General features: G+C 39.3%; 1 protein-coding gene across 12 annotated transcripts in view; it reads left to right on the plus strand.

The window, feature by feature from the left end:
• Cdin1 (CDAN1 interacting nuclease 1) overlaps positions 1 to 27316 on the plus strand; it is a 207743-nt gene that overhangs the window by 33437 nt on the left and 146990 nt on the right. For 9 of the 12 annotated variants that reach the window (XM_070005746.1, XM_070005747.1, XM_070005751.1 and 6 more), the window contains exons 2-5: positions 4560 to 4605; positions 5497 to 5561; positions 11929 to 11989; positions 15198 to 15270. In XM_070005746.1, coding sequence (XP_069861847.1) covers positions 4560 to 4605; positions 5497 to 5561; positions 11929 to 11989; positions 15198 to 15270 — 245 coding nt within the window. The remainder of the gene's footprint in view (positions 1 to 4559; positions 4606 to 5496; positions 5562 to 11928; positions 11990 to 15197; positions 15271 to 27316) is intronic. The other 3 variants (XM_070005753.1, XM_070005748.1, XM_070005752.1) reach the window with 3 other exon arrangements.

Below are 27316 nucleotides of genomic sequence, written 5' to 3' on the forward strand. Positions count from 1 at the left end.
TGGCAACAGAGCAAGCACAAAAACAGGAGGAATGCACCGTAACCCTAACTCTTTATATTTTCATGATCATGTCTCTCTTTCAGACTGAGCACATGTGTGCTTACTTAAAACTGTGATATATATATATATTTTTTTTTTGATCAAGTTATTGCTAAGATTTACACCTAGTAAGTGCATGCTAATTCTGTTGGATGATGGATGAAGTCCTGTGAAGTTGGGCAGAGGAATAATGGGTGATGAACTTTACTGCTTTGTGGTGATAGGATGGAATGCAGGTCCTTAGCGCATGCTAGGCTGGTGCTTTGCCACTGAACTCGCCCTGCTCCTGGGAGCAGAGTGCTGATGGTGAGCCTGCCCCAGGCGCAGGGCCATGCTTTCTTGTCCAGCATTGCAGTGGGGGCCCGGTTACGGAAGCCACGGTGGCAGACCCCTTGGCCTCTGGACAGCTCCTGAAGCTCACTGTGTGTCTGACACTTAGACATTGTTCTTTGGAATGAGCCTTAGTACTCTCGCAGGGGCTAACGAGCTTTCTAGAAACCTTAGTAAGTACTCTGTTCTTTTGGAACCAGACTGAGGAGGCTCCAACTGCCTGCAGCCAACTTTGGATAAGATTCCTCATCTTTCCTCCCCAGTTTCTTAAATAATCACACCACCATTACTGTTACAGAGACTAAATGAGACAGAGCCTAACAGCTGCTAGCACCGCCACCCGGACCGTAGGTGTTTGTTGAGTGCTGCCTACTCTTCTCTCTCTCTCTCTTTTTTTTTTTTATTAGAACTCCATAGAAAAAGTTAACAAAGGAGCTGTTACAGTTAGTATAAGTTATGTAGCAAAAGGTAGTATACAGCAGAGCCTGATTGTATGATTGTATCGTGAGCTGTCTCAGGGAATGAACTCCATTTCTGCTCATCTGTTGGTTTTTCTTCAGACCCATGGAGAAGTAGGGAAGGCATTTAGAACCAGCTAAGACTGGTTTTATTGGCATGAATGACATTAAGTGCTGAGAATAGCTGCCAAAAGGCTTGATTGTGAATCAAGAATAAAAGGCTTGTGGTAAGATTTAAAATTTTGAGTTTCATAAGAGAAGAGCTTAATGCATCTTAAGGCATTCCATTTGTTGCTTTAACATTGCCAGCATTTATTATTAAAATGGGTGGTTGTAGAATAATTATAGACTATATCATGATGATGATGTTTTTAAAGAACATCTACAGTTTTTTCAAACTAATGTATTTGGGAAAACATGACATTTATTGAGGATTCAAATAGTTTGCTGCACCTCAAAAGAGCACTATGGACGCTATTTAAAGGCACTGCACATTTTGAAAGGTACTTTTATGCTAATTACTGTGTTTCCCTGTTAAATTCTTAAAATGAAGAGCATCAATGTGGTAATTGGGGGTTGGGGTAAGAACGGTCTAAAATACAGAAAGAGTAGGAGATTATTAACAGCCTTGTGTAAATATAATTGGAATTTTTTTGAAGGGAAATAATAGAAAAGATGATAGTAATTATATTGATTATCTTTATAGCCATTATGGAGTAAAACTAGAGAATCATTTTTTAATAGTTTTTTAGATGCCTTTATTAACATATTTAATTTAAAAGATTGGAATGGAAAAACATATCTTTCTACAGAAAAAGAATAAAAAAATTTAGGTGGTCTTAAACAGTATCCTAAACTTCTTTATGAAAAGGTTGGAAAGTAATTCTGTTTATTAGACATAAAGGAGTCGTGTCAGTTTGGTACCATTTGGTGTCTGGATGTTCACTTGCACGTGCTAAGAGTTGTCGTCCATTGACTCTTGAGTTTGAGGCGGGGCACAGTGCTCTCCACAAGACAAGCACTGTCCACGCTGCACTATACTCCAGCTGCCTTGCAGCTCCCCACCCTGTGGAGCTCCTGGGAGGAGACATCCACCCGTGGCATTTGTAGACCAGCAGAGCCAGAAACGAGTTCAAAATCGGAGGGCAAAAGGTAGACACATGGAGTGAAAGTAGATTGTATCATAAAACCCTGCATACATACCTGAGCTAATACAGGCTCAAATGTGGCTTTCTTTGGATGTTTTTAGTGTCTACTTCCCTAGAAATAGTCCAAAAGTTCAACTGAGGCGTGCCTGGCTTACCCTCATATATAGAGTGAGGACACATTTAAAATGCCGCTCTTACAATAGAAGAACAATGGAACTGTCGTGGGGAAAATAATCCATAATTTTGACCTGTTATTCATACAACATCAAATCTCACCATTTAAGAAGGGGGTAAAGTTCTGTAGTCTTTAGTTTATTCATGACGTGGTGTGTCCCGACCCGCAGGACATCAGCGAGGGCAGTGAACCTATGCGAGAAGGAATGAAGGGACAAGAGACACGAAGAATGACAGCAAGACAAGGGTTCTGATCAAGCTGCTGCTGCTAAATTTTATTTTTCACACAGCTGTATTTATATGCTTGGAATAAGGAAGCTTTTTCATTGGCCGAAGCAGCTCTAGGATGTTTGCTTAGAGCAAGGTGAAAAGGTGGTCGGTCTTTAGCAGCTGCAGGGTGTTTACTTAGGGTGTAGTGAAAAGGTGGGATTCTGTAAACTCAGCCTCAAGATGTTCCAGTGAGATAGTTAAGCCTATTATGTTGAGAGACTCAACTTTTGGCTCCCAACAGTGGTGCATCCTCACCACTTCATAAATTCCGAAGATTTTCTTTATTCTGAAAAGAAATCCCATACCATTAACGTGCAGGTAGGAGTCCTCCCTCCCTCTTACTGCTTCCCTGGTACCCAGGGACTACTTTCTATCCCTGTGGATTTTCTTATTCTGGACATTTTGTGGTAGTCACTGGAGTTTTCATGCAGTGTTCTCCCAGTCCATCTGTGTTAACTGTGTGATGCCTCACATATCTACTACCTATTATTTAGCCAACATCAGATCATGGCCACAGAGCTTCAGGGTTGCCCAGAGGCTTTAGATGTGGCTTTAGCCACATGCTTCTGGCTACAGGCATCTTCTCATTCTCCATTTATATGGAATCTCAACTCCTGACCAACTTCTCACTTTGGGCTCTTCTTTATTTCGCTAGCTGTCTCTTTGTCTTCCCATTCTGGCATCTGCAATTACTTTTCAATTTAGTTTTCTCCTCTGTCATTCCAAATGCATTTTCATCATATTTTAAACCTCGCATATTGGCATTATATTGTGGTTATCATCAAGTGAGTAATAACTTAAAACACTTTCTGTGCAATGAGAATGCAGTTCTTTATTAACGAATCAAACATAAATATCTAACACTTTAATTTATTAAGTAGTTTATAGAGATTTGCCTTCTATTTTTGCCATTTTCCCCCTCCCAGCAGCTCATTAGCAACTTAACCAGAGTAGGTGGTTTGCATGATAAACCTTGGCAAACCAGGCATAATTGGAAGATTTTATATATAATTTCATGTATTTTTTTCCAGAGCTTTTTACCAAGTTTAGAGAAATTGAAAAAAAGATAGTAATAAATATATAATGATGCTATCAGTACTTTTGACTCATTGTATAGTGTTTTAATTATTTGTTTTTTCCTGGCAAACAGTGTATCCATCTATCTACCTGCCTGCGTGCCTGCCTGCCTGCTTAATCTATTCCTGTCATCTGGGATGGGTGGATGGGTTAGAAGCCAAATGTATGGTGGGGTACACATGACACCACTATGACAGTAAGAGAACAAAATATGGTGGGTGCCGTTTTTATTCCACATACTCCAAATTCCCTAAGAGATTCATAAATACGAAACTTAGGATTATTCATATATCTTTACCATATTCTAAAAGCCAAATGATTTAAAGCACAATTTCTTTAGATAGCATTTAACAAGAAAATGTCTCAATTGTCATCTTTAAGATATGCTAAAGTAGCTAGCTATCTCTACAGAATGTGGTCAAAGGAGCAGGAGTGGGGTTTAAATGCTGAAAGTTCCTACTGACGATTGTCAAGGGTTTTTACCGTGTGGAGCCTTAACAGGATAAGGCCTCTCTACTCTGGGAAGGTCCTCTACTTCCTGCTAGGAAAGCTTCCATTTTCACAGTCTTTGTTGCTATACACATCTGCCAAGACCAAAGGTTCCCCAACCCCAAAAGAAAAACCTAGGATAGACAGAGAAAAGGATTCCCACTTACTAGCAAAAGAAAATTCAGAAGGTGGTCAGAGAAGGAGCTGCGTGGTGGTCTCTACAGTGTGGGGTCGCAAGCTACTGTTTATGGAAAGGAGCCTCGTTTCCCCGCGGCCCGTTAGCAACACTGCAAACTCTGGGCGGGATTTCCAACCACTACTGAGTTTTAAAAAATCCAAATAATAGGATACTTGCTTTGTGAGCAATCATATTTCCCTTTTCTCTTTTTCTCTCTCCTTGACCTAGCATCAGGAAGCCTTTGTTTGAGGTGTTCATCTGGAACAACTTTTCCACCCTTGTTTTCGTGTTCTGTTAGATTACAGGGCAGCAGGCCTACCTTTGAAGCTCTTTTCTCTTTTGTTTCTTTGCTGTGCACTCCAGTAATTAACTTTGTCCTTCTTTTATTTGTTCCAGTCAATCGCAGGCCACTCTGCTGAGCATCTTCTCCCAGGAGTACCAGGTTAGAAGTTTTCTCCTTTGTGAGGGTTGACAGGTGCCTAATTGAATGATGAATGTCCCTTTATTTCTTTGTAATTGAACTGCCAGCTCTCTGATTGGGTTGGAGGATGGCCTCCTTTCCACATCAAGCACCGCCTGGGTCTCAGTGGAGGCCTGCCAAGCCTACCCATCCATCTGTCTAATAACATCTAGCCTTTGCTTATTTGGTGGACCTGTAATAAATTATGCTAAACCATTATTATTCTGACAATAATAATTTCCCTGTGTTGCGTGGCTCCATGTGCTAAATGTTTGCTGACTTGCACTGTCAGTGCTGCTTTCCATTGCTGACAGAGATGATGATAAATGACCATTGCTAGAGTGGCAGAAGGCAAGAGAGGCAGAAAATGGAGTCATTTATCATGAGATGACAGGTGTCAGTCAAGTGGCAAGTCTCTATGGAATTACTTTTTGTAGTTTTCAAATAAGTTGTTTTTAAGCAATGTTCTTCCTGGTTAAAAATGGCAATTGGATTGTAAAACTAGAGTGCGTAGGACTTAGATGGAATTGAATCGAGGGGAAATTAATACAAAGGTTGAAAGAGGGAACAAGTTTTCTTTGCCCTCTGCAGCCCTAAGCAAACTTATTTAGATTCAATTACTATGACCCTGTTGGCTTTTACATACGTACTGTACCGTGGCGCAGTGGAAGGCATTCCAGCCCAGCCAGGGAGATTAAAATGCAGAGGTTCATGGAGTAGAAGGAAGAAAAGCCCTCCTGCCACCTAGATCCCCTGGCTGTTCCTCAATGTGTCCTGGGTGCTACTCATTGGGATGAAGAAATATGTCATTGTTGTTATTTTAATTTGATCCTGTGACACAACATAGAGATTTTTGTTGTTGTTTTGTTTCAGAAACATATTAAAAGAACACATGCCAAACATCATACTTCGGAAGTGATTGAAAATTATTACCAGAGGTATGACCTGCCTGCCCTCGTCGAGGGTAATTCACCACTTACTACTTGTGATGATAGGAATAAATTAGATCAGTAAGTAAGGGATAGCCCAAGACTTTTGTCTTCATTTGGTTAAAAAAAAGTCATAGTCTATTTTCAAATGCATGTCTTGTCTAGATGCATATGATTATGTATACGGTGTCTATGTATGTATGAAACTTTTCAAACCAATTTTCACTGATATTCTTCTTTGGATCAGCAAGATTGAATTTTGATGTAGTATTTTGCAGCATAGATACTGGATTAGCCATTTTAGACATTTGAAAAAAAGACTTACCAAATAAGAACATATGGAGGTCTATCATTTTGTATAATTGTCACATTTAAAAGGAGGGTGTTATATTTTAAAAATATAATTTGGAGTATTAAATCAATAGCATAGTGTCAGAATATTTTAATTTTGGTATCAGTTATTACAAAGAGTTTCTAACCTCATGTTCTGAAACAAACAGTCTTTAAACAGCTCTTTTGTAATTCTAAAATTTTAATATGACTGAATAATTTATAACTGAATGGCAATGGTTTGCATGAGGAATAGTATGTTGGTTTCTTAAATAGTTCAGGGGTGTGTTGGGAAGGAAATCTGAAATAATACTCTTCAGTTACCTGAGATCGACAGATCAGCACTTCTGTGTTGAGAGAGACTCCTCTGGTTTTAGATAAATGACTTATGCATGACATTTTTCTAAATGAAATAAACACACAGATTAAATACTGGTGTCATACTTCTGTGAAGTTGTTTAAGAACTGAGATGTTAGATAACGAACAGAAAACATACAGAAAATTTAGTTTACCACATAGTAAAAGATAGCCTTTGTTTTATATGATTGAATCTACTAAAGATCCATCCTCCTACCCACACTAAACAAAGTCTTTGTAACATTGTATAAAAAGTCCCAGCCATTGGTACAAAGTTAACTCTTAAATTTAAATCATAACCTGGATTGTCAGCTGCTCTGGCATATAGATTCTCTAGAAAAGGGCCAATTTTTTTGTTTTTGTTTTTTTTTTGTTGTTTTTTTTACCTGCCATGAAAAAAAATATTTGTAAAAGTTGCAGTCTTCGGCAATCCTATAAAACCGAGGTTCTGTATCCACATGTTTGGAGTGCAGGAGAGGAAAATGTCTTCTTAGGAATAGCAGGCGGTAGGGAAGCCCTCACTCCTTTGCTTCTCTATAAAATAGACGTTAAACACACACACACACAACTAGATGATTTCTAAAAGTTTTAAGTTCTGCTAAAAAAAAGTCTTCATTCCATTAAAAAAGAAAAGCATATGTAATTACTCATGCATTACTTTAAAAATTTCCTGGGTAGTTTAGGCCAGAAATAAAAATTTCAAGTATAGTTAGTAATGAATATGTAAGTAGGCAATAATGAGAGTGTAGAAATGTTTGCATTTCCATACTTTTATTTAAATATGAGAGTCTCAGTTTTTCTGAAGAGTTGGCCTTTGAAACATAAACATGAAATTAGGCTGGAATGAACAGACTCAAGAAAGCAGGTTGGGCGGGGGTCTCTATTTCCCACCAGCTTCTTCTGTTCTTTCTGCTGTGACACCTTGTTTCCATCCCGATGGCTTGACCTCACTGGACACTTGTTCTAAATGTTTTTTTGTGCAGGTACAGGGTCCTGGGGGTTTGCTAAGGAAAATTGGCCTTGGTGTTTGTTTTCCAGCTGATTAGAATAAAGACAAATGGTGTTGTATCAAAACCTATTTAAGCTGCTTGAAAATGTTAATAACAATTTATTTTTTCTTTTATAAAATACCCCCTGTTGTGAAAATTAAACACTGTTATGATGGTTTAAAAAGAAGGAGTAATTGCCTGTAATTGTGGCTCTCAGAGGTAACTACTGGTTAAAATTTCGGTCTCATCTTTAAACAATACATTCATATATAGATAAATGAGGTCATACTGTAAGTGCAATTCTGAATACTGAATTGTATACCTGAAAAAAATGTGAAGGACAAACTATATTTTGAGGTTGCTGGGGTTTTGAACTTACAGTTTAGGCTTGTCAGGCAGATGCTCAACTATAATACTACTTTAAAAAAAGCTTATTGTATTATTGGTTGCTTTAGTGTATCATGGGAAGTATCAATATTTACTGATATTTTTTAGTTCAGCATACACCTTTGCAATGTTCTGAAATGTAAATAATGCTGTGGTACAACATCTTGATGCATGAGCTTGCATTTTTCTGTTAGTTCTTTGTGTATTGTGTGAAAAATTAAAAATTGTATGTTGATAAGTTGTTTAGAATGTACTGTTTACATTCCCACTAGTAGTATGAAGGAATTTCTTGCTGCATTCTTGCTCGCATTGTGATTATGTCAAAGTCTGTATTTAATGTGGTGTTACCATGGTTCTGAGTACCCAGTGCTGTCTTAGGCTTTTAAATCACTGAGGAAATTCCCTCACTTCTCCATGCAGTGTATAGACAGCTCAAGTGATCACTTGAGAACAATCCTCTGTTCTTTCATACTGTGCTATTTTATTTCTAAATAGGAAGAAGCACGCTTACTACAATTTACCTAGGTGTTTTGGTGGGTGTGTATTAGTGTATGTGCATATACTCATAGTTGGCCAGATTTTCAAGTCCTCATCTATAGCACAGCCGAGACATACTAATTCTCATCAAATTGACCAAGGGGCTAACTTGACTAGATAAGCTTTAGAAAATCAGATCAATTAGAATTTATGCAGACGCTCACCTTGAGAAAAGGTTAGATTAAACATGGTATTGATATTGCATGGTTTCTGAACATTTGTACCACTTTGATGATACAACTTGATTCGTTTGATAATTGCTTAGGAGATTAATAGGCCTGGGTCATGCAGAGGAGGTAAGGTAGGTAGGGAAGGCCTGTTGTGAGAGTTGGCAGCACCAGCCAGTTGGTCTCTGAGGCTGGTCTTTGAAGGGTTTATCTCCACTGTCCCCTTCCTGTCTGTCTTACCCTCCACTTCCTGGCTGCCATGAGACAAACAGCACTTTCCTCTGCTTTGTCTGCCTGATGGAATAGCCTCCCTGACAGGCCTGAAAGCAACAGAGCTAACCAGCCATGGACTAAATCCTTGCTAGGAACTAACCGCACAATTGTGAATAAGACATGGCACCTATCTTGAACTGTTCTGAAATGCTGACAGAGGTGTGTTCACACGGAGTTCTCTGGGACTCTGTAGTTCCTGTTCATAGTGTCTGGAGCGGCAGGAAATATATGCAGTGTAGAACTGTCGCTTCTCCAAATTGTTGGAAAGGGGAAGGGTGGTGCACGCTTTGTGAGCACAGGCAGATGGCAGAGTGGAGCAGGGAAGGCAAATCCGCTGCAGAAGGCAGCTCTGCTAGAGATTTCTTGGATGTTTGTGTGGTCCCACACCCAGGGAGCACCCAGAACTGTGAGAGGTCTGACGCTGTAAGTTCGCCTAAGAGCCTGTCGTGAAGCAGAGAAACACTGCATCAGGAATTTCTGATGATGTCTTTACTGATTTTTAGTTGCATATCTAAAAATTTCAAATTCAGCTAATAGGTCACTGATGTCCCAGAAAGCATAAAAAGTAACTTCAGATTAAATCGAATCACTCTCCATCGCCAGCACTTCTGAATAGGTGTGGCATACAATTGGGAAACAAATTGAGTAACACATTCAGAAGCAGACCTAAATGTTTCAGCCTTAGGGTTGACTCAAGAGCTTGGAGCAGGGGTGAGGAGTCTGTTTTTGAACTTTCTACTTTTGACAGGTAGCTTTAGGTAGGTCTCATCAGTGTCCTAGGATTTGGTTTCCTTATATAACCAGTGCCATACAACAAGGAATTTCTGCTCTGTTAAGTGTGGTTATGCTTCATATATTACACAGTTATTTAGATCTAAGCTTTACTGTTGCTATTTGACTATCAACTGTTTCTTCCATTACCAGGATAGTGGTTGATGTATGCTTTACCCCAAACCTCGTAATCTTGACTCAGGACAACAGCTGCAGGGTGTAAGTAGTCTTGCTGCTAACTCCTCTCGGTCCTCTTTTGGGGCTCAGGTCTCACTCAGCTTGCTGTGTAGGCTGCTTTGCAAACATCAAGCAGGACTTTGCTCAAGGCTCATTTCCTGTACACCTTATCCAAAGTTACTTTAGTATGTCTTTGTTCCTCTTTTTGTTGCTATCTCTAGACAGTAATATCTTTGTGATGGTGTGAATAGGAGTTTTTAGTGTTGTTTTGTTTTATGTTGTTTTTGTTTTTTGCTTTTTTTCCCCCTGCTCCCTAAGAAAAGGCCAAAGCCATAGCTCTGAGAACTATTAGCAGGATATAGAAATGTTAACTAGAATACTAGAGATTCCCGAATACTGAGCTAGGATTAAACTCTCTGACGCAGAACTAGAGCCTCAAACACTGTGTGCACCTGGACTTAGGAACACACAGTGACGTGGTGGGGCGTGACTTGAGCAGCCCACGGCAGACGTGTGCGCAGGCTGAGGCTCCCGGCCTGCCTGCCTCTTCCCAGGGACATGCTCTAAACGGCACTTGCCATGTTTGATGTTTTCTCTTGCTTCTGAAAGTCCTTGTTTGGCAGTTGTCTAAAAGGATCCCAGTATGCAGAAATTTATTTGTTAGAATTATTTTGATTTACTATGATCCTGCCTTAAACTATTTATTTTTATTCCTTCTTGCTTAGAGAACCATTGTGTATCTTTGCAAATATACTTATGAAATAATATAAAATAGTCTCTTTCTGACATTACATGAAAGACCTCACCTATAAACCTGACTTTTTGCTGACAGACAGAAAGTTCCAACTTATTCACAGAAGTAAGGTGACTTGAGAGAATGGCGTTCATGGCTGTTTCTGTCTGCTTGTCCAGCAGAGCTTTTAAAATTCTCTTACTAATTATTTCTTAAAGAAGTAGTATGTCTGTGTATATGGAACCACCTACTATAGCCCAAGAACCCTACTGAGCGTGACTGAATGCAATACATTTCCTCAACCCTCACAAGGCGCTCACATCACAGGGGGACGAGCTGTGACACACAAGGATAGCAGCTTTCTCTTCTCCATGGTTTGGTGTCTATGGTCGGTTGTCATCTGCATGGCTCCCTGATCATCCTCAAGATGGTGGTCAGCAGGGGGGTCGTGGGCTTTAGCTGTGTGACAGCGCCTTTGGCTTTCACTTCAGCTCACCTCGGGACGTAGGCTCTGTCTAGCATCTCACATTTCCTACCAAAAATGGGGAGTACTGTTTCACGGTACATTATAGTAATCAGTCTTTCTCATTATCATTCATCTCTTACCGTGCCTGACTTATAAACTAAACCTTACAGTAGGTATGTATTTTTATAGAAGAACACAGGCAGCCAGAGTGTCTTGGGTGGATCCTTCATGGATAAGGGTGTTGTTTCTAGTACTGTGATTCCTGACACTGAGATGGACACCAGGAAAGGCGATTAACTTACTTTCAGAAAGTGGTAGGTTTAAAAAGAGACATCCTAACTGTAATCTCTTCTTCTGTATATCACCTTTATTACAATTAACACACACACACACACACACACACACACACACACATTAAATAAAAGAGACATCCAAGTTGAATCATATTATCCAAGTGAGGGATGAGAGGAGGGACCAGTGACTAGAGAGGAGGCTGGCAGAGGAGAGCAGTGTGGAAGGAACTTATAAGAACTGTTAAGTGGTCCTGAGATTGGACGTGAGCTTTTGGAGTATTTAAAGGAGGAGATTGGCACATTGATATCTTGGTTTTAATGGAATTGCCCCATCTTCTTTTCTGGGATAGATTTGGAAATTTGCTTGTTTGCTTTTTGTTTTTGAGATTGACTTAGGTGATGATGAAGTCTGGAAGTGAGTTCAGAAATCAAGGGCCCATGCAATGAGGACTTGTCCTGTCTCTCAAAGGTGATAAGTCTGTTTTCTTCTTTTATGAATAAGGTGTCAGCCAGCCCTGTGAAACAGGGAAAGAAAAGGTGAGATGGATGTATAGATGTTTGTGTTTTTCAACTGATGAGAATCAACTGAGCTAGCTCCCTGCTGTGTGACAGCTGTCTAGGGTGTAGACAAGGCTGGTGATCTGGGTAGTTCTTTTTACAATGTTTAAAGGTGGGAAACGTGGAGCCCCAGCTTTGGTTAGTTGGTTGGATTTGAGAGAAGTTGTTTTCGTTATCCCTTTCTTTTCCCCTCAGTGCTCTCCCATGACAGTAGCACACCTGGATGGGAGCCGAGTGTGGCGTTTGCCCAGGAGACGTGTGTGCACGCAGGAGTGCTCACAAGTCTGTGCTGGCCTCTTCTTGCCACTGCGTCACCGCCTGGCTTTGTCTTGTCTAGGTACCTGAGTGGAGTGGTGAAAAACGGAGCGGCCCCCGTGCTCCTGGAGCTGGCCAATGAGGTAATGCCATTGTCACGACCTTACTCAAACCTGCCGGGAGACCTGGGGCCTATCTGGAGTAGCTTTGCTTAGAAACATAATTAGCCTCAAAAAAAAAAAAGATTTTGAGGTACATTAGACATTTAAATTGCTCCCTGGTCTCTTTGTACTTTTAATAATTGGACAAAGAACTCCACATATTAATAAATCAGTTGACATAATTAGTCTGCTTCTTTTAACGCAAATGTGTAAACAGCTTCTTAGTTTCTTATTTTGTGGAAAATTTCAACCAAACAGCTCAGAACATGCTCTTCTGAGGAGATGCTTTCTTAATTTAGTGTGAGAAATACTTATGTCAAATAGAGACAAATGCCTAGAAGATCTGTGCTGTTATACAACAGGAATTGTATACTTAAAAATGTAAATTCACTTGATTCCTGTTGTTTATAAACCTTTGTAATAGTGAAGGATATATACCTTGTGGAGAAGTCTCTCTCTTTGAAGAAACATGATATTCTTATTAATACCAAGTTTGAAGTGATTTATTGAATTTATTTGTTAACTCTGATCTGCTTCTGTTTGGGGAAACAGCTAACAGCCTTACATTTAGAAAAGGAAACCCTAAAGACTTTCTGTGGATGAAGAAGCTGTAGAAAGTTCATAATAGTTGCGAAGAACATACCAAAAAATAAAATATTTAATTCCTAAATGATAAAATATTTATCCACTGTAATAAGAGCAGTACAATATTTAGCCTGACTTGGAGCAGCTTATGCACACCTAGAGGGATGGGATGAAATGCACACTGGTTTGGTGTTGCATTATAATGCGTACCTAGAAGCAAGGCAGAAAATGTGTGTTTGCATTAAAGATGACTCAGTACTGTAGCATTAAGTGTTGCAGTAGCAGCAAGTTCTACATGTTCTATTAGCAGGGAAGGATGGCTGCTCCCAGAGCTTCTGTCTGCTCTACAACACTGCAGACAGCAAGGGAGCAACGGCCGATCAGTTACCAGGAGGGCTTAATAGTCTAGGCAGTGTTGACCCAATCTGATAGCGTAGTTAGGCAAACACATATTTTACTCATTTTTGTCCTGTTTATTTCCAGAGCAATTGTTTTTTAAATACCTCCAGATTTGTTTGTTACTAGTTGGTACCCTTAGTGCCCTGTGGTTTCTTAGCTCCTATCTAGGAATTTAGCAATTAGCCCTTATGAAAAAGAAGAGTGGGCTGTCCACAGCATGGCACTATTGCTTCTGGAAGAACAGGACTTTAGTTTTATAGATGATGATATTGATGTTGGAAGTGTTGTATGATAGCGGTGTGTACTCATTTGAAATATTAATGGATAGATTTTTTGAATTTGGTTTAATTAGCTGACGTCCATTTCGGTCTTCTAGTACATGGAAAATGTTAACTCACCAATACTTCATCACTAGATCTATCATTTACCATCAGTATATGGTAGTATTTAGCCAAAAACATCATTTAGAAGGTTGTTCCTTCTCTGTATGCAGATTAGAATGGACAGAATAACCCTTCCCATGGGTGTACTGTTGCAGTAGGAGGTTTGGTAGTAGCAGGTACCAGATTGTGGCTCATGAACAAAAAGTCACCATTTTTATATGCACGCTAATACTTAAATTGCAGACGCTTGCATGGGTGATACTTGACATGATGGTAATGCTTTATGAATCAATATATATTTAATCAGTGGGAACTGTAAAAAATGGATGTGAGACATATTACATTGGTATATTACAATATACAGTAACTCTTTTAGACAAAAGCACCAGATTATTAGGTTGATTGGGGGGTAGGGGTTATAGGTGACCATCATTGATTTTATAAATGTCTTAATACTGCTTTCCCTGTTTCAGGGCCAAAAATGCACATTTGAGGAAATCTCACCTCGTTAGTGATAATATCAGTCATTCTGTTCTCTCCACACAAATATTTTCAAGTTAGATTTGAAGCACTATGAATTTTACTTACATGCTAGATTCTGACATGAAGCATGAGGGCCCTGTTTCAGAGAAAGATGGACACATGATTAATATGGAAATTAGGGAGAGGCAAGTACCTGAACTAATAAGGTAGTCCTTGTTCAGGCTGGACCACCTTCGGTAATTCCCCCATTTCTCATGTGTCAGCTCGGATGTGAGTTACTCACAATAAGCAGCTCTGTGGAAAGCGTGGCTTTCTGCTTGGGGAATTTAAGGGCATCCAGGTACATACATATTTGAAAGAACTGTTCATACAAATGAAGCTAGCCTTTTTGTCTAGTTACTAAATCAAGATAAAATTTCGGCATGAATATAGGACTTGAAGACCCGTTGTGAAAACTTCTTGATGATAATGCATGAGGAACCTGTGCTGTCTCACGCCCAAGATAAAAGGTCTTTTTCTAGGGAAGCATTATTGCTCTTAAAAAACAAATCTATTTTCTGGTGAAATTAAATCAATGGTTAATAAAATATCTGAATAACAAAAAGATAACGTCTTTGCAAAAGAGTAGATGCAATTTTTATTTATTGAAATAACTGTGGGACCGAGGACTAAGTATTCTTTGTTTTCTGTTTCACCGTTTAAAAAAAAGTTACTTTCTTAGATTCTTGGGTAAATTGATGAGCAGAAAAAGTTACTTTCTTGGATTCTTGGGAAAATTGATGAGCAGCATTTCTGACAAGTTAGATGTTGTATTTTGTTACTATCTCTGCAAAAGAGCTTTTTCTTAAACCAAATTTCAGGATAAAATAAAATCAGTAATTCCTTATGGATTGTAAGGACATAAGATTCAGTTTCTAAAACATTGCTGAATAATTGAAGTGTTTTTTATTTGAAATTACATTAACGTAATGCAAATATAAATAGATGGAAGGAAAAAGATGCGGCTAAAACAGTAAGAACTGATATTGTTCTACAAACAAAGAAGAACTGAGAGGTTAACAAAGGCCAGTTTTACTGTGTTAGGCGAACCTGATTTCCAAGTTATTCCATCCTTTTTGCTCCAGTGTTATATTCCATAAATCTGACTTGTCTCTTCAACAACACAGATCACACTTGCTGTAATTCTATTACAATGGAAGCCGGCAGGGTGGGGAAGATTTCAGTGAGTGGTATTTGCTGTGGTTGATAAAAATCAAGTTCATTCAATGTTGACAAAATATTGCAATACCAACTACCTGCACAAGTGGACAATTTTAATTTTCTGCTTCTGTTTTATAAAGGTGGAGTATGCACCCTCATTAATGGCTCGGATTATACTGGAGAGATTTCTACAGGAACGAGAGGAAACTCCACGTGAGTTACTTCCCCCTCCCCAATAGGATTCTTTTACTCTCTTTCCCCAATTTAAAAATAATTTACACAGCATTTCAAGTCACTTAATGAGAGCCAGATTCCAAAACAGCTATCACAAATGGTTAATGACAATTAAATGCAATATAAAAGACCACCCACAACTTAAATAGGCTCCAGAATAATGGTTTCTTCTTTGTCTCAATTCTACATTCACCTCTCCATTCAGCTAATCAGACAATGTGTATCAAACTCAAAAATTGATTCATTTTTCAGATATAGAACAAGATACATCATTTAAAAAAAACTGTCAGGAACTTGCTCTAAAAGAAACATTCATCCTTTTTATTTTAATTCAGCAAGACCGAAGAAATACTACTTCCAAATACAAAAGTGAGTGTCACGTATCTTCCTACAGGAAAATAAAATAAAAAAAAGAAAAGAATAGAGCTACAGTAGGAGGTTCAAGCCTAAATTAATTTGCCACTGAAAAAATACATTTTGTTATTTTCTCTGTGTCAACTGCATGATTAAAACCGGCTGTTAAGTGAACTCTGGGGATGTGCTCGTAAAAGATTTATGAGTAATATTCAATGTGATATTCAAAGTGAGTCATGAATATCAGGATAATTGCTCTCAGTGCTGGCTCTTTTACTAGGCAGGAGTTTGTCAACTGCCCCATAAATATTTGCCTAGTCTCATGTAAAAAAGACAATTTCATCTTCTGCATTTTTATTACCTCATGTAATGTTTACCTTTGGAGCTTAGCTGTGGAGTGTAGGTGAAAAATCTATGGAACATACTTTATGTGCGCAATCTCCCCTCTTTGAAAGGGGAAGATAATGCGTACTAAAATATCATTCAGGAGTACATGTTGTAGTCTCATATTTTCTTTTTCGTTTTCTTTCTCTCTTTTCTTTCTTTCTTTTTTCTTTCCTTTCTTTCTTTCTTTCCCCTTTTTTTTTGGCCAGGGGTTTCTTTTTCCTCTTGCTTTCCCTTTGAATCTGCAATTATCAGTGACTGGTGCCCAGTTGCCTTGTGAAGGATTCATTTGAATGAATTAAGTACTTCCCCTAAAAATTCAATATCATTTCAATAGATGTAGCCTCTAAAGTAACCTGCAGTGATGCTTCTTGAGCACATCACACGATGTCAGAATGGTATGGTTTCGATTTAATCAAGAAAGAGATTAAAGTGGATGTGTGTTATTTTCAACTTCGCCGCAGCACCACCATTTGTCAAAGTCAACCTTCTGATTGCTTTGGACCTACTGCTATCCAGGTCCTGTCAAAATAGGAGTCAGCGTAGTTGGAAGCAGGTAGACTGGCCTGTATGGAGCAGTATCAAACATAGTAAAACAGGATTCATTGACTTGTGAATTATGAAGTTAATAGCTTGATCATAAATTTTGTAGCCATTAATTTATCTTTATAACACTGGCACATCTCTGGTACATTTCCCTTTTCCTTTTGTACCATTTTATACAGTAGAGTTAAATACGGAATATAATTTTGATGTGTACAGTATATCAGAATTCCTATAATTCCAGGGCCAGGATTAAATGTCTTGCATGAATGCTCTGGAGAAGGACATGCGCTTTTTTAGAGGCACATCAAGGAAAGGGTATTTCAAGAATGTGGCTCTTGGAAGGAGGCAATGTAAATATTGTATGCTTGAATTACACTATGATTATATATAATCAAATAACTGTATTTGGAGGCTTTTCCTTTATAATTGGTTAGGTTAATGGCTGTTTTACTGTGAGTTGTTACAGTGAGTTGTTACAGAGTCAGAGTATTTTTTTCCCCTTTAAGTAGAAATCATGACAGATATTTGATGTTATTTTTAATCATCATACCAGGCTATTGTAAAGCTACTCTTTTTAACTCTATACGTGCCAGGAGACGGGCTGCCTGTCAGAGGAGCCATCAGCACGGCCTCCTAGGCTCAAAATGGCCGTAAAACTCTTGATTTCATGCCAAACCATTCTTCAAAGCTTATTATTTCAGTAAGTAACAGAAAATGTTTCTTGAAAAAATGATTGCCAGGTTGTAGAATCCAGTCCATTTGGTGGCAGATCGTTCTTTCCATTCTGTTCTTTTTTTAAATTATTTCTCTTTCTCCCATTCCCCTTCCCTTGACCGCCTTCTCCCCCTTTTTTCCTCTTAAAGTGAAGGGCTTCTATTTTGACACTTGGTTCCCCTTCACAGCAGTGACCTGGCTGGCCTTTGGCAATGAAATTCAATGCTCATGGCTGCACAGTCAAATCATCAAATTTCCCTGTGTGTATATTAGAGTTTTGTAATGTGTTTCCATTATGAAACAATGCGGGGATAATTGTCTTTGGTAGCAATTAGCTAACAGGTTTGTTCAGTGCTATTGGCAGAGGTATCCATCATCCCCTTCCCCGGCCACACTTTTGTCTAGCGAGGACTATGGAGATCAATAGAATTCTACAGAGAGGAAATCACCTCCGCCTTAATGAGCTGCAAGTCTCAGTCAGTCTCATTGGTATTTTTAATTTTTTTTCTTTTTAAAATTAGAAATCAGGCCAAAAAGAAAATCCTCTTCTTTGGGAGAGGAAAGTACTGTGCATGTACTTGTACTTTCCTTAGGCCAGTGCTCAGTGTTAAGTTGTTTTTCTTATCTATAAAAAGATCTCACTAATGGCACTACACTTGTGAGCTATGTGGCTTCAGTAACATGCACTTTAAGAATATCTACTCTTAAAGAAGTACTTTGGGTTTCTATCGGGACAGTTCTTGGAAGATGGTATGTGCCTCGTGTCTAAGGAATTTAAAAAATTGAGTGCTACTGATGGTAGCAGTTTTGTTATTGCCCCCAGTTAACATTTTCCCATCTTTTCCGACTACTCTTACTGCTGTATGGCTGAGCTCCTCAACGAAACTAACATTGATATTACCTAGGGTTCACGTTGACTTCAGCCACAGGGACTATGTTTTGGAAAGGATAATTCTGGGCCATTGTTCTCTCATGGATACTAAGTAAGGCTAGCTCTACAGCTCAGTTGAACTGTTGCTCCACAGAGCTGGCTCCAGAGCCTTCATTCTGGTCAGTGAGACAGCGCAGTGGGGCTGGCCCACACTGTGCCATCACACCAGGTTGCTGAGTGGAGAATAGCTTCACATTTCCATGGTTTCTCTGGCTTCAGATTAACCCAGGGAGGTCAGTTGGCTATCTGGCTGCATTGTACACAGGTTAGCAAACCGAGACCCTAAGAAGCTGTATGAAGTAGTAATAGTAAAATTAAAGATAGATTGAGAAATAGAGGATTGAGTAATCAAAATATAGTCTGAATTAAGTATGCATACTATTAAGGAGGGAACCTAATTACCACTGTAGGCCGTGTGTCTAGGAATGAACAGAACAACGATGAAGAAGGAAAAAAATTGGGAAAAAAATAAATAAGATAAAAATAATTAAAATAGAAAAAATTATAGTTAGAAAAAAGATTCTTCAATTTATTTGGGGGATCTGTGTCTCCCCTATGTCCTCTATCCAGTCTCTTGATGGCTCCTTTAGGGTCTTACTACAGCGAACTCTGCTGATAAAGATTTTCCCGAGTGGAATAGACACGAATGTGGAAAAGACTCGAAAAATTCCTTTGGTTAACATGTAGTACATATGCACTTATTAGCATGTTTGGTTACCATGTTGTATGTTGTGTGCTAATACGTGCGTGCCGATCACTTCAGTTGAGCTGTATTTCCATCCCCTTGACCTTGCTGTGTGTCGGGAGCCTCCCAGCTCCCCTCCTCCGTATTCCCAAGGTATGCAACACAGTGCTACAGAGCACACGCCAGAACACCAGAACTTCCATTTCTAGCTATGTCTAAGTACCTGTACCTGTCCTCCCTTTGTTCCCGCCGCAGCCCTGTAATCTCGTTCCACACTCAGAGGAACCTTATTTTTAGCATGCCCATATGAGAGAAAACATGCAGTCCTTGTCTCTCTGTGTCTGACTTACTTTTCTCAACATAATGTCTTTCAGTTTCATCCATTTTATTACAAATGGTAACAGATAAATTTCTTTGTGGCTGACTAATATTCCATTATGCATATACACACATTTTCTTTTTCCATCCATCCGTGGGGGGCTCCAGGCTGATTCTCTATCTTAGGTGTTGTGAATATTCCAGCAGTAAATATAGGCGTTCAAGTATCTCCTTGATTTCTGGTATTATTGGAGGAGGAGGAAGACGAGGAGATTATCTAAATATTCAGTCCTTTCATGAAGTTTCCATTGGTAGGTTTAGGCAAACATTATTATTAATACGATGACTGTCATGCTGATAAAATTTTATGTTAAATGTGTTGGTTGCTCCTGAGTACATATATAAATTAAATATTAAAATTTCTGAAGAACCACTAAGGAAAATACCTCAATCTTCACTATAAGCTTTGTTTACTTCATGAAAATTTTATAGAAGTTCTAGAATAGACCACCATTAACAGTCAAATCATCTAACAATGAACAAGAGAGGCGACTGTCATTTGCAGTAGGAATGATTGTTTTTACTAGAGTTCCTCTACTTAAGGGGCCAATGTACTTCTATAATTCCCAGCACCATCTTCACCCACTGAAAGAGGATTACATTCTCCCCAGTGTATTACTGGTTTTGCTCTGACTCTTAAATGAATTTGATTTCAGTTTTAAATAAACTGGCATAAAGCTTTTGACAGAGTGCCAGGCTTTCAAGGACATGGTATGGCCAGCTTTGAACTTCTGGCTTTAAGAGAGTGAAGTATGAGAGTCTGTGCAGAGGTGTGTGTATCTGTGGTCCCTTTCCAACAATATCCAAGCAGCAGAGTCTCCAGGGACATGTGTTCTTGGTGCTGCCATTTGTCAGGTTACTTGTGTGCTGACTGTTTTCTGAGTACTATGCTAGGTACACAGTGCTGGAAAGAGGAATGGGGTCCATGGAAGAACTCAATGCAGAGGAATTTCTAAAGCACACATGAAATAATTATGATTCTTTTTGCCATAAGAGACAAAAACATGCTGGAAGCATCTCAAAGGAGAGATGTGTTCTGGTGTGTAGAGTTAGTGGAGGCTGTGTCCATTGAATGTAAGATAAAATACTATGTGAATCAAGGAAGTAAAACGAAAAAATGGAAACAGCCTAGGTGGCTCACTAAAAGCTTTTATTGTAATTATAGTGGAAAGAGAAAGCTGAGTAGATTCAGTTGGGATTGCATAAGAGAAAATAGCAAATTCTAGACATAGGCATTTATATTTAAATTAGCAGGTGGTATGTTGCTTGATGGCTGGGAATAACTGAGTCACATGATCAGGGCTTTCATTTATTTTTCTTATGTCAGTGTCTTCAAAGGACAGGTGTGACAGATGGTTATCACTTGCTTAGAGGTAGCTAGGACTGTGTATAATTTTTGTACTGCTGTGTAGCTCTGTCACCTCCCTTAGTCAAGAAATCATATTGGAACACAATTAGAGGAGAACATTTTTATTAAAGGAATTAATCAGATTCACTTTTAAAAACCCTGTACGTTTGCTTGGTATTATTTGTAAAGATATTGCATATTATCTGTGTTGTTGACGGTAGGTAAGTGATTGGTGTGACAGTGATTTGACAACACTGTGAACAGCACCGGGGGCGGTGAGCCAGACCAGTAAATAAACTTGCATCATCCCTAGCCAGCTTTAGATCTGAGCGAGGGTTTACAGCAGAAGCCAGGGAAGGAATAAGGTCTCTGAGACAGGGAAATAGACTGCCTCCTGGCTGTGAGGCAGTAAGACAGCCCTGGATAAATGTGAGGGTGTGTGTGTGTGTGTGTGTGTGTGTGTGTGTGTGTGTGTGTGTGTGTGTGTGTGTGTGTGTGTGTGTGTGTGTGTGTGTGTGTGTGTGTGTGTGTGTGTGTGTGTGTGTGTGTGTGTGTGTGTGTGTGTGTGTGTGTGTGTGTGTGTGTGTGTGTGTTTCTGTATCCTCAGGCTTTAACTCAGGGCCTAGCACTGTCCCTGAACTTTTTTGCCAAGGCTAGCACTCTCTACCACTTGAGCCATGGTTCCACTTCTGGCTTTTGGTAGTTACTTGGAAATGAGTCGTGGACTTTCCTGCCGAGGCTGGCTTTGAACCATGGTCTGCAGCCTCTTGCATAGCTGAGATTACAGGCGTGAGCCACCAGCACTCACAGATGTGAGACTTTCACATGGGGCATCTTGTACTGAGAAGAATGAGTTGTGAGAATGAGTGACTTTGAATATAAAGAGAAAAAAGAACTAATTCAGTTTGACCTAGTAAATTGGGGTTCCAGACTACATCTGATAGAATATTTTTAAGAAAAATTTAGGTTTCTGAATCATTTATAAATTTCTTTCAAAGACACTTCAAATAGAATGTGGAATGGTTCTTCATTCTACAGATGAAGTTTCAATTGAGTCTTCATTGTTGAAGTGGTGAATCGTGAGTCTCACGGACTTTCTTGCCCAGGCTACCTTCAAACCATGATCCTCAGATCTTAGCCTCCTGAGTAGCTAGGATTACAGGCATCAGCTATCAGTGCCCAGCAAGAAATTTTTAATTGCAAAAAATTTTAAGATTCTAACTCTACTACAAAGCCATAGTAATCAAAACAGCTTGGTACTGGCACAAGAACAGACCTGAGGACCAATGGAATAGAACTGAAAATCCAGAAATGAACCCACAGACCTAATCTTCAAAAAGGGAACTAAAAAAATAGAATGGAAGAAAGACATCCTCTTCAGTAAATGGTACTGGCAAAATTGGTTAAACACCTGTAGAAAACTAAAGCTAGATCCTTATATATCACCCTGCACCAGAATCAACTCCAAATGGATCAAAGACCTCGAAGTCAAAGCAGACACCCTGAAAACATTACAGGAAGGAATAGGAGAAACTCTAGGGCTCTTGGCACAGGCTGAAATTTTCTTAAAGACGCAGAAACACAACAAATCAAAGAAAGATTGGACAAATGGGATTGCATGAAACTGCAGAGCTTCTGCTAGGCAAAGGACATAGCTAGCAAGATCAATAGAAAGCCTACAGACTGGGAGAAGATCTTCACTAACCATACAACGGACAAGGGTCTCATATCTAAAATATACTTAGAACTCAAAAAAAAAATTAAATCCCCCAACAACAAACCCTCAAAGAAACAACTGCTGTATAAATAAGTGGGCTAAAGACTTGAAGAGAGACTTCTCTGAAGAGGAAATAAGAATGACCAGTAGACACATGAAGAAATGCTCAACCTCCCTAGCCATAAAAGAAATGCAAATCAAAACAACACTGAGATTCCACCTCACCCCAGTTAGAATGGCTATAATCAAGAACTCTAATAACAACAGATGCATGAGGGGATGTGGACAGAAGGAAACCTTACTGCATTGTTGGTGGGAGTGTAAACTTGTCCAGCCACTTTGGAAAGGAGTATGGAGGTTCCTCAAAAGACTCCACATAGAGCTCCCCTATGATCAGCAATCCCACTTTTGGGCATTTACCCGAATGATCACAAACAAGACCACACTAAAGCTACCAGCACAACTATGTTTATTGCAGCAGTATTTACCATAGCTAAGATATGGAATCAATGCAGATGCCCCTCAGTAGATGAATGGATCAAGAAAATGGTGTGTGTGTGTTTGTGTGTGTGTGTGTGTGTGTGTGTGTGTGTGTGTGTAGGAATTCTGTGCCTCCATCACAAAGAATGACACTGCCCCATTTGTTAAGAAATGGAAAGAAAGACTTGGAAAAAATTATATTAAGTGAAGTAAGCCAGACTCAAAGAAACGTAGGTCCCATGGTTTCCTTTATCTGCAATAACTAGTGTATGTCTAGGATAAGCAGAAGAGGTCAAAAGCAATGTACATATGACCAGATAAGATGATGCTAAGTGAAATGAATCCCAAGATAGGGACACAGATTTTATCTTTCATGTTGTTCATTTTAATGTACTTATGATGTACTATGTGGTTTTTTTTTTTTTTATTTCTTTGTATGTTCTTCCCCCATGGTACAACCCTTGTTGTCACTGTATTTGATTCTGGTGTCCTGCATCTTGTATATACATTTTTCTAATTGGGGGAGGGGAAGGGAAATAACAAAATGCTGAAATAAGGATACAAGTTGACCCTTGTAACAATGAGATGTACAAGATACTATGTTGAAAATGAACTTTACAACTTTGGGAGGGGGGAAGGAGGTGGGGAGGAAAGGGATAGTATAGGGGAAAAATAAAGGAGGTGGTAACAATGCTCGATAGGAAATAGACTCATTACCTTGCTCATGACTGCAGTCCCTCTAAAGTATCTTTAAAATAAAAAAATACATATGAAGAAAAAAAATGTTAAGGTTCTTAAATCGTTGGTTGTGATTTCCATTTCCTGAAAGTTCTGTTGCTTCCTATCCTAACCTTTGAAGCTTGAGTAGACAGTTCGGGTGAAATCTAGGAGCAAGTATTCAAACGTATTTTGGATTCCCAGCTCTCACTTCATAAAAAGTCTATCTGTAGGTCATTATTTCCTTTTTTCTGTTTATAGGTTTGCTTTTTACAACTCGTTGAGAGCAAATGATTTGTTTTCACTCGTTTCAGACAGGAGCATAAAGCACATTCCCTTCGTGATAAATGAACAGGATAGTGATTACATGGAGAGACTTTTCCACCCAGCCTCATCCAGCACTTCTGCACTCCTCATCTTCTTGTTCTGGGGTATTTACGTATTCCGCCTTTGCACACATGGCGCCTGCCTTGCCCCCACTGCGTTTCTGCCACTTGGTGTGTGTCTTCCTCAGATCTCTGTTTGCTTTTGGTGCTTCCATTTGTCTTTAGTTGCGTCGTGGCCGCGCAGGGAGCAATGATTGCAGTCTTGGGCACGTGTAGGGCACATCTACTCTGCCAGGTGCTTCCAAGTGGCGGACGTGCCTGGCTGTCATCTCATCACCGGAGGGACCAGAGGCCAGTTGGAACGTGTTGCCCACCTCTCAGAGGCAGCCAGAGCTGAGGGCTCCGGCGACCCCCCCCCCAAGCCACACAGGAGGGGTGACGGCTCCACAGCGGAGCCCCTCCTGACCGCCATGGCGAACTCACGTAGTCTTGTGATGCAGAACTTAAATACTTAGCTATTAAGTATGTTAATAGTTACGTTGCTTTTCACAGTTGAATAGTTTCTGTGAGTCACTAGAAAGCTAGTCAGTCGGTGCTACATTTAGCAAATGCTGTTGCCTTGATATAAGCTCATCCAGTTTCCCATCATACCCCGAAAAGGCCTGGTCTTTTGTAACTCTCCAGCAGACTTTTAAGTGCTTGCAGTTTCTTTACTTATGTCATAGAGCACTATGTCTTTATAAAATCGTGTCTTAACATACAAGTGCTTAACCTTTACTTCTCAGTAATGAGCTTTTAAATTGTTATTGTGCTGATATAATTAGGTATAACGCCTAAAATGCTTTGTGTGTATAGCTATAAAAAGAAAGTAACGTGATCTAGGACTGACAGGAAAGCTGTATCTAGGAAAAAAAAATCCTATGGAAGGTTGAAATTGAATGTGGGAACTGCAATTATCTAAAACGAAGTCTATTACCTTATGATAAAACTGTCAAAATAATGATTGGGTGCTCCCACAAATTGTACTGTGAATCAATAAAACCAATATTACGTCACAGTTTGAGAATTTAGGAATTCTACTTTCTCCTAATTCATGATAAAATGCTAATATATTTTAAGGCTGAGATAATTGTAAGGTTTTCCTTTTCGCTTCATCTTACAACTTTTTTACAGTAAATATTTTGCTTGAAAAGCTTGATAAATAAGATTCTTGGAAAATATGAATAGTAGTCATTATCTAGAGAAAAGTACACAGAATATAAGCCGTTTTCTTCTGCTTTGCCAGAACACAGAGTATAATACGCTTAATAGGTTGTAGGTAATTCTGCTGCCAGTGCTCTTTGCTTCTCTGGGGCCCGTGTCTTGGGACTGTCGTTGCTCTGTGTTGTCACTGTGTGCAAGCTGAGAAGAGCTGTCCCGACTGCGGGTTGCCCAAACCTTCATGCCCTCCTGCCTACCGTTTTCACATGCCTGTTGGCACAAATGGAACATTGGTATTTTGATGGAGATGACCTGACATTGTAAGCAGGTGGGTGTTTGGCCTTCTTCATTGAGCTGTCTAGCCTCCATGGTTTCTCAGTCTCTGTCATTTTACATAACTTAACATAGAGATAATTTTTGGTGGCCCTCACATTCTTTTATATATATATTTTTTTGTCGTTTGTGGGGCTTGAACTCTGGGCCTGGGTGCTGTCCCTCAGCTCTTCAGCTCAAGATGAGCGCTCTACCACTTGAGCCACAGCGCCACTTCTGCCTTTTTCTGCTTTTTGTGGTGCTGAAGAATCGAACCCAGGGCCTCACGCAAACAAAGCATGTACAAAGCGCTCTATCACTGAGCCACAGAGCCACTTCCAAGCCCTCACTTTCTTTATCTTGGATCTTGGTTCCATATCCATAAATATTTGTTGACTTGAATTTAAAAAGTTTATGGATAATGTGTATAATGTTTACTTATGACTGGTAATATTGAGAAGTTGTTAAAAATTATTTAAGATCACACAAAACATTTGACAATTTTCTAAATGTTTTGTTCTGCTTTTATTTAGCTCATTGAACAACTCTTCTATAAAGTTGAGACAAATGCTATTGTGGGCTCACAAATGATAAAGGAAACCTTAGGGTGGGTCAGGAGTCTTTGGAAGGGCAGGAACTAGAAGTCGCACTTGGATTGCCCAAGCCGACCTTCTCTCTTCTTTACCTGGGTACACACTTCATACACAAAGCAAGGAGTGAGTAGAGAATTGTAGATCTGATTTCACTCTTGCTCTTTCCGTCACTTGCTGAATATGAATTATGACATTGCTTATATTGCCCTAACTGCTTAGTCCCAAGAAGTAACACGAAAGTTCTTAAACCTTATCTATGATAATGCGTGCACATTCCCACTTGAGTTAGAATCTCAGTTTGATCCTGTGTGCACTGTCACCCAGCGTAACATCTTGGGAGCCATAGTTTGTTCTTTTAAACCATCTAACACCAGACTTTGAATGCTATACCCACTAAACATTGGTTTGTAGATTGCCTAGTGTGATGTATGATACATAGCTACTCACATAGCCTTAATTTTCCAATAGGCAGTGACTTGAAGTATATGAAGAGATTAACTCCATGACTCCTAGACACACTTAAAATTTCAATCCTCTGGCTAGTGTGGAGATCTCATTCTAAAACCTCTTTCTAAAGCCTCTTGAAATATTTTTCAAGGTCCTCCATATGGGAATAACTGAATTAATGGTCTTATATGAATACAGTGTAGGCTGGACTCAATTTCTGAATTCTTTGCCTAATTTATTTTCTCTCAGAACAAAACCACAGCATATGTTTAGGTCTACCTGCATACCCACTATGGGAATTTCCTTTCTCTTACTGCTATAATTAATTATAATTACATATTGTAATCCAGCAATTCTTAGAACAGCTTCTTTCTGGAATACAACAGGAGGCGATGAAAGGGTTAAATTGGTGATGAGGTCATGAGTTCATCTCTAGGGGAAGTGACTACTAAAGAGACTCCTAAACAGACCAGCCTTCTAGAAAGCTTTTGCTCCTTTAAATAAAATTTGTATTTTGAAATAATTTCAGATTTGCTGAAAATTCACAAAGATTGCAGAGGTTTTAGGTTTTTGTTACCTCTAATCTTGTCATTGTATGTAGGCACATTATTATTTATCATGCTCCAGACATCTTTACATTTCAGTAGCTCTGTGTGTGTATATGTGTACACATGTGTACATGTGTGCGCGCGCGTGCACGCATGCTGCTCCCGTGATGTCACAGGTCTATTTTTGTTTTTTGGTGTTTGGGGGTTTCTTTTGTCATGAATTACAGCAATGAGTCTCCAGATTTTTCTCTTCCAGCTGGCTTTGAACTGCGATGCTTAGATCTCTGCTTCCTGAGCAGCTAGGATTACAGTGTGAGCCACTGGTGCCCTGCTAGATTCTGATGT

The sequence above is a fragment of the Dipodomys merriami genome, unplaced genomic scaffold (genome assembly GCF_024711535.1).
Source record: "Dipodomys merriami isolate MVZ:Mamm:240054 unplaced genomic scaffold, mDipMer1.0.p SCAF_69, whole genome shotgun sequence".
Taxonomy (NCBI): domain Eukaryota; kingdom Metazoa; phylum Chordata; class Mammalia; order Rodentia; family Heteromyidae; genus Dipodomys; species Dipodomys merriami.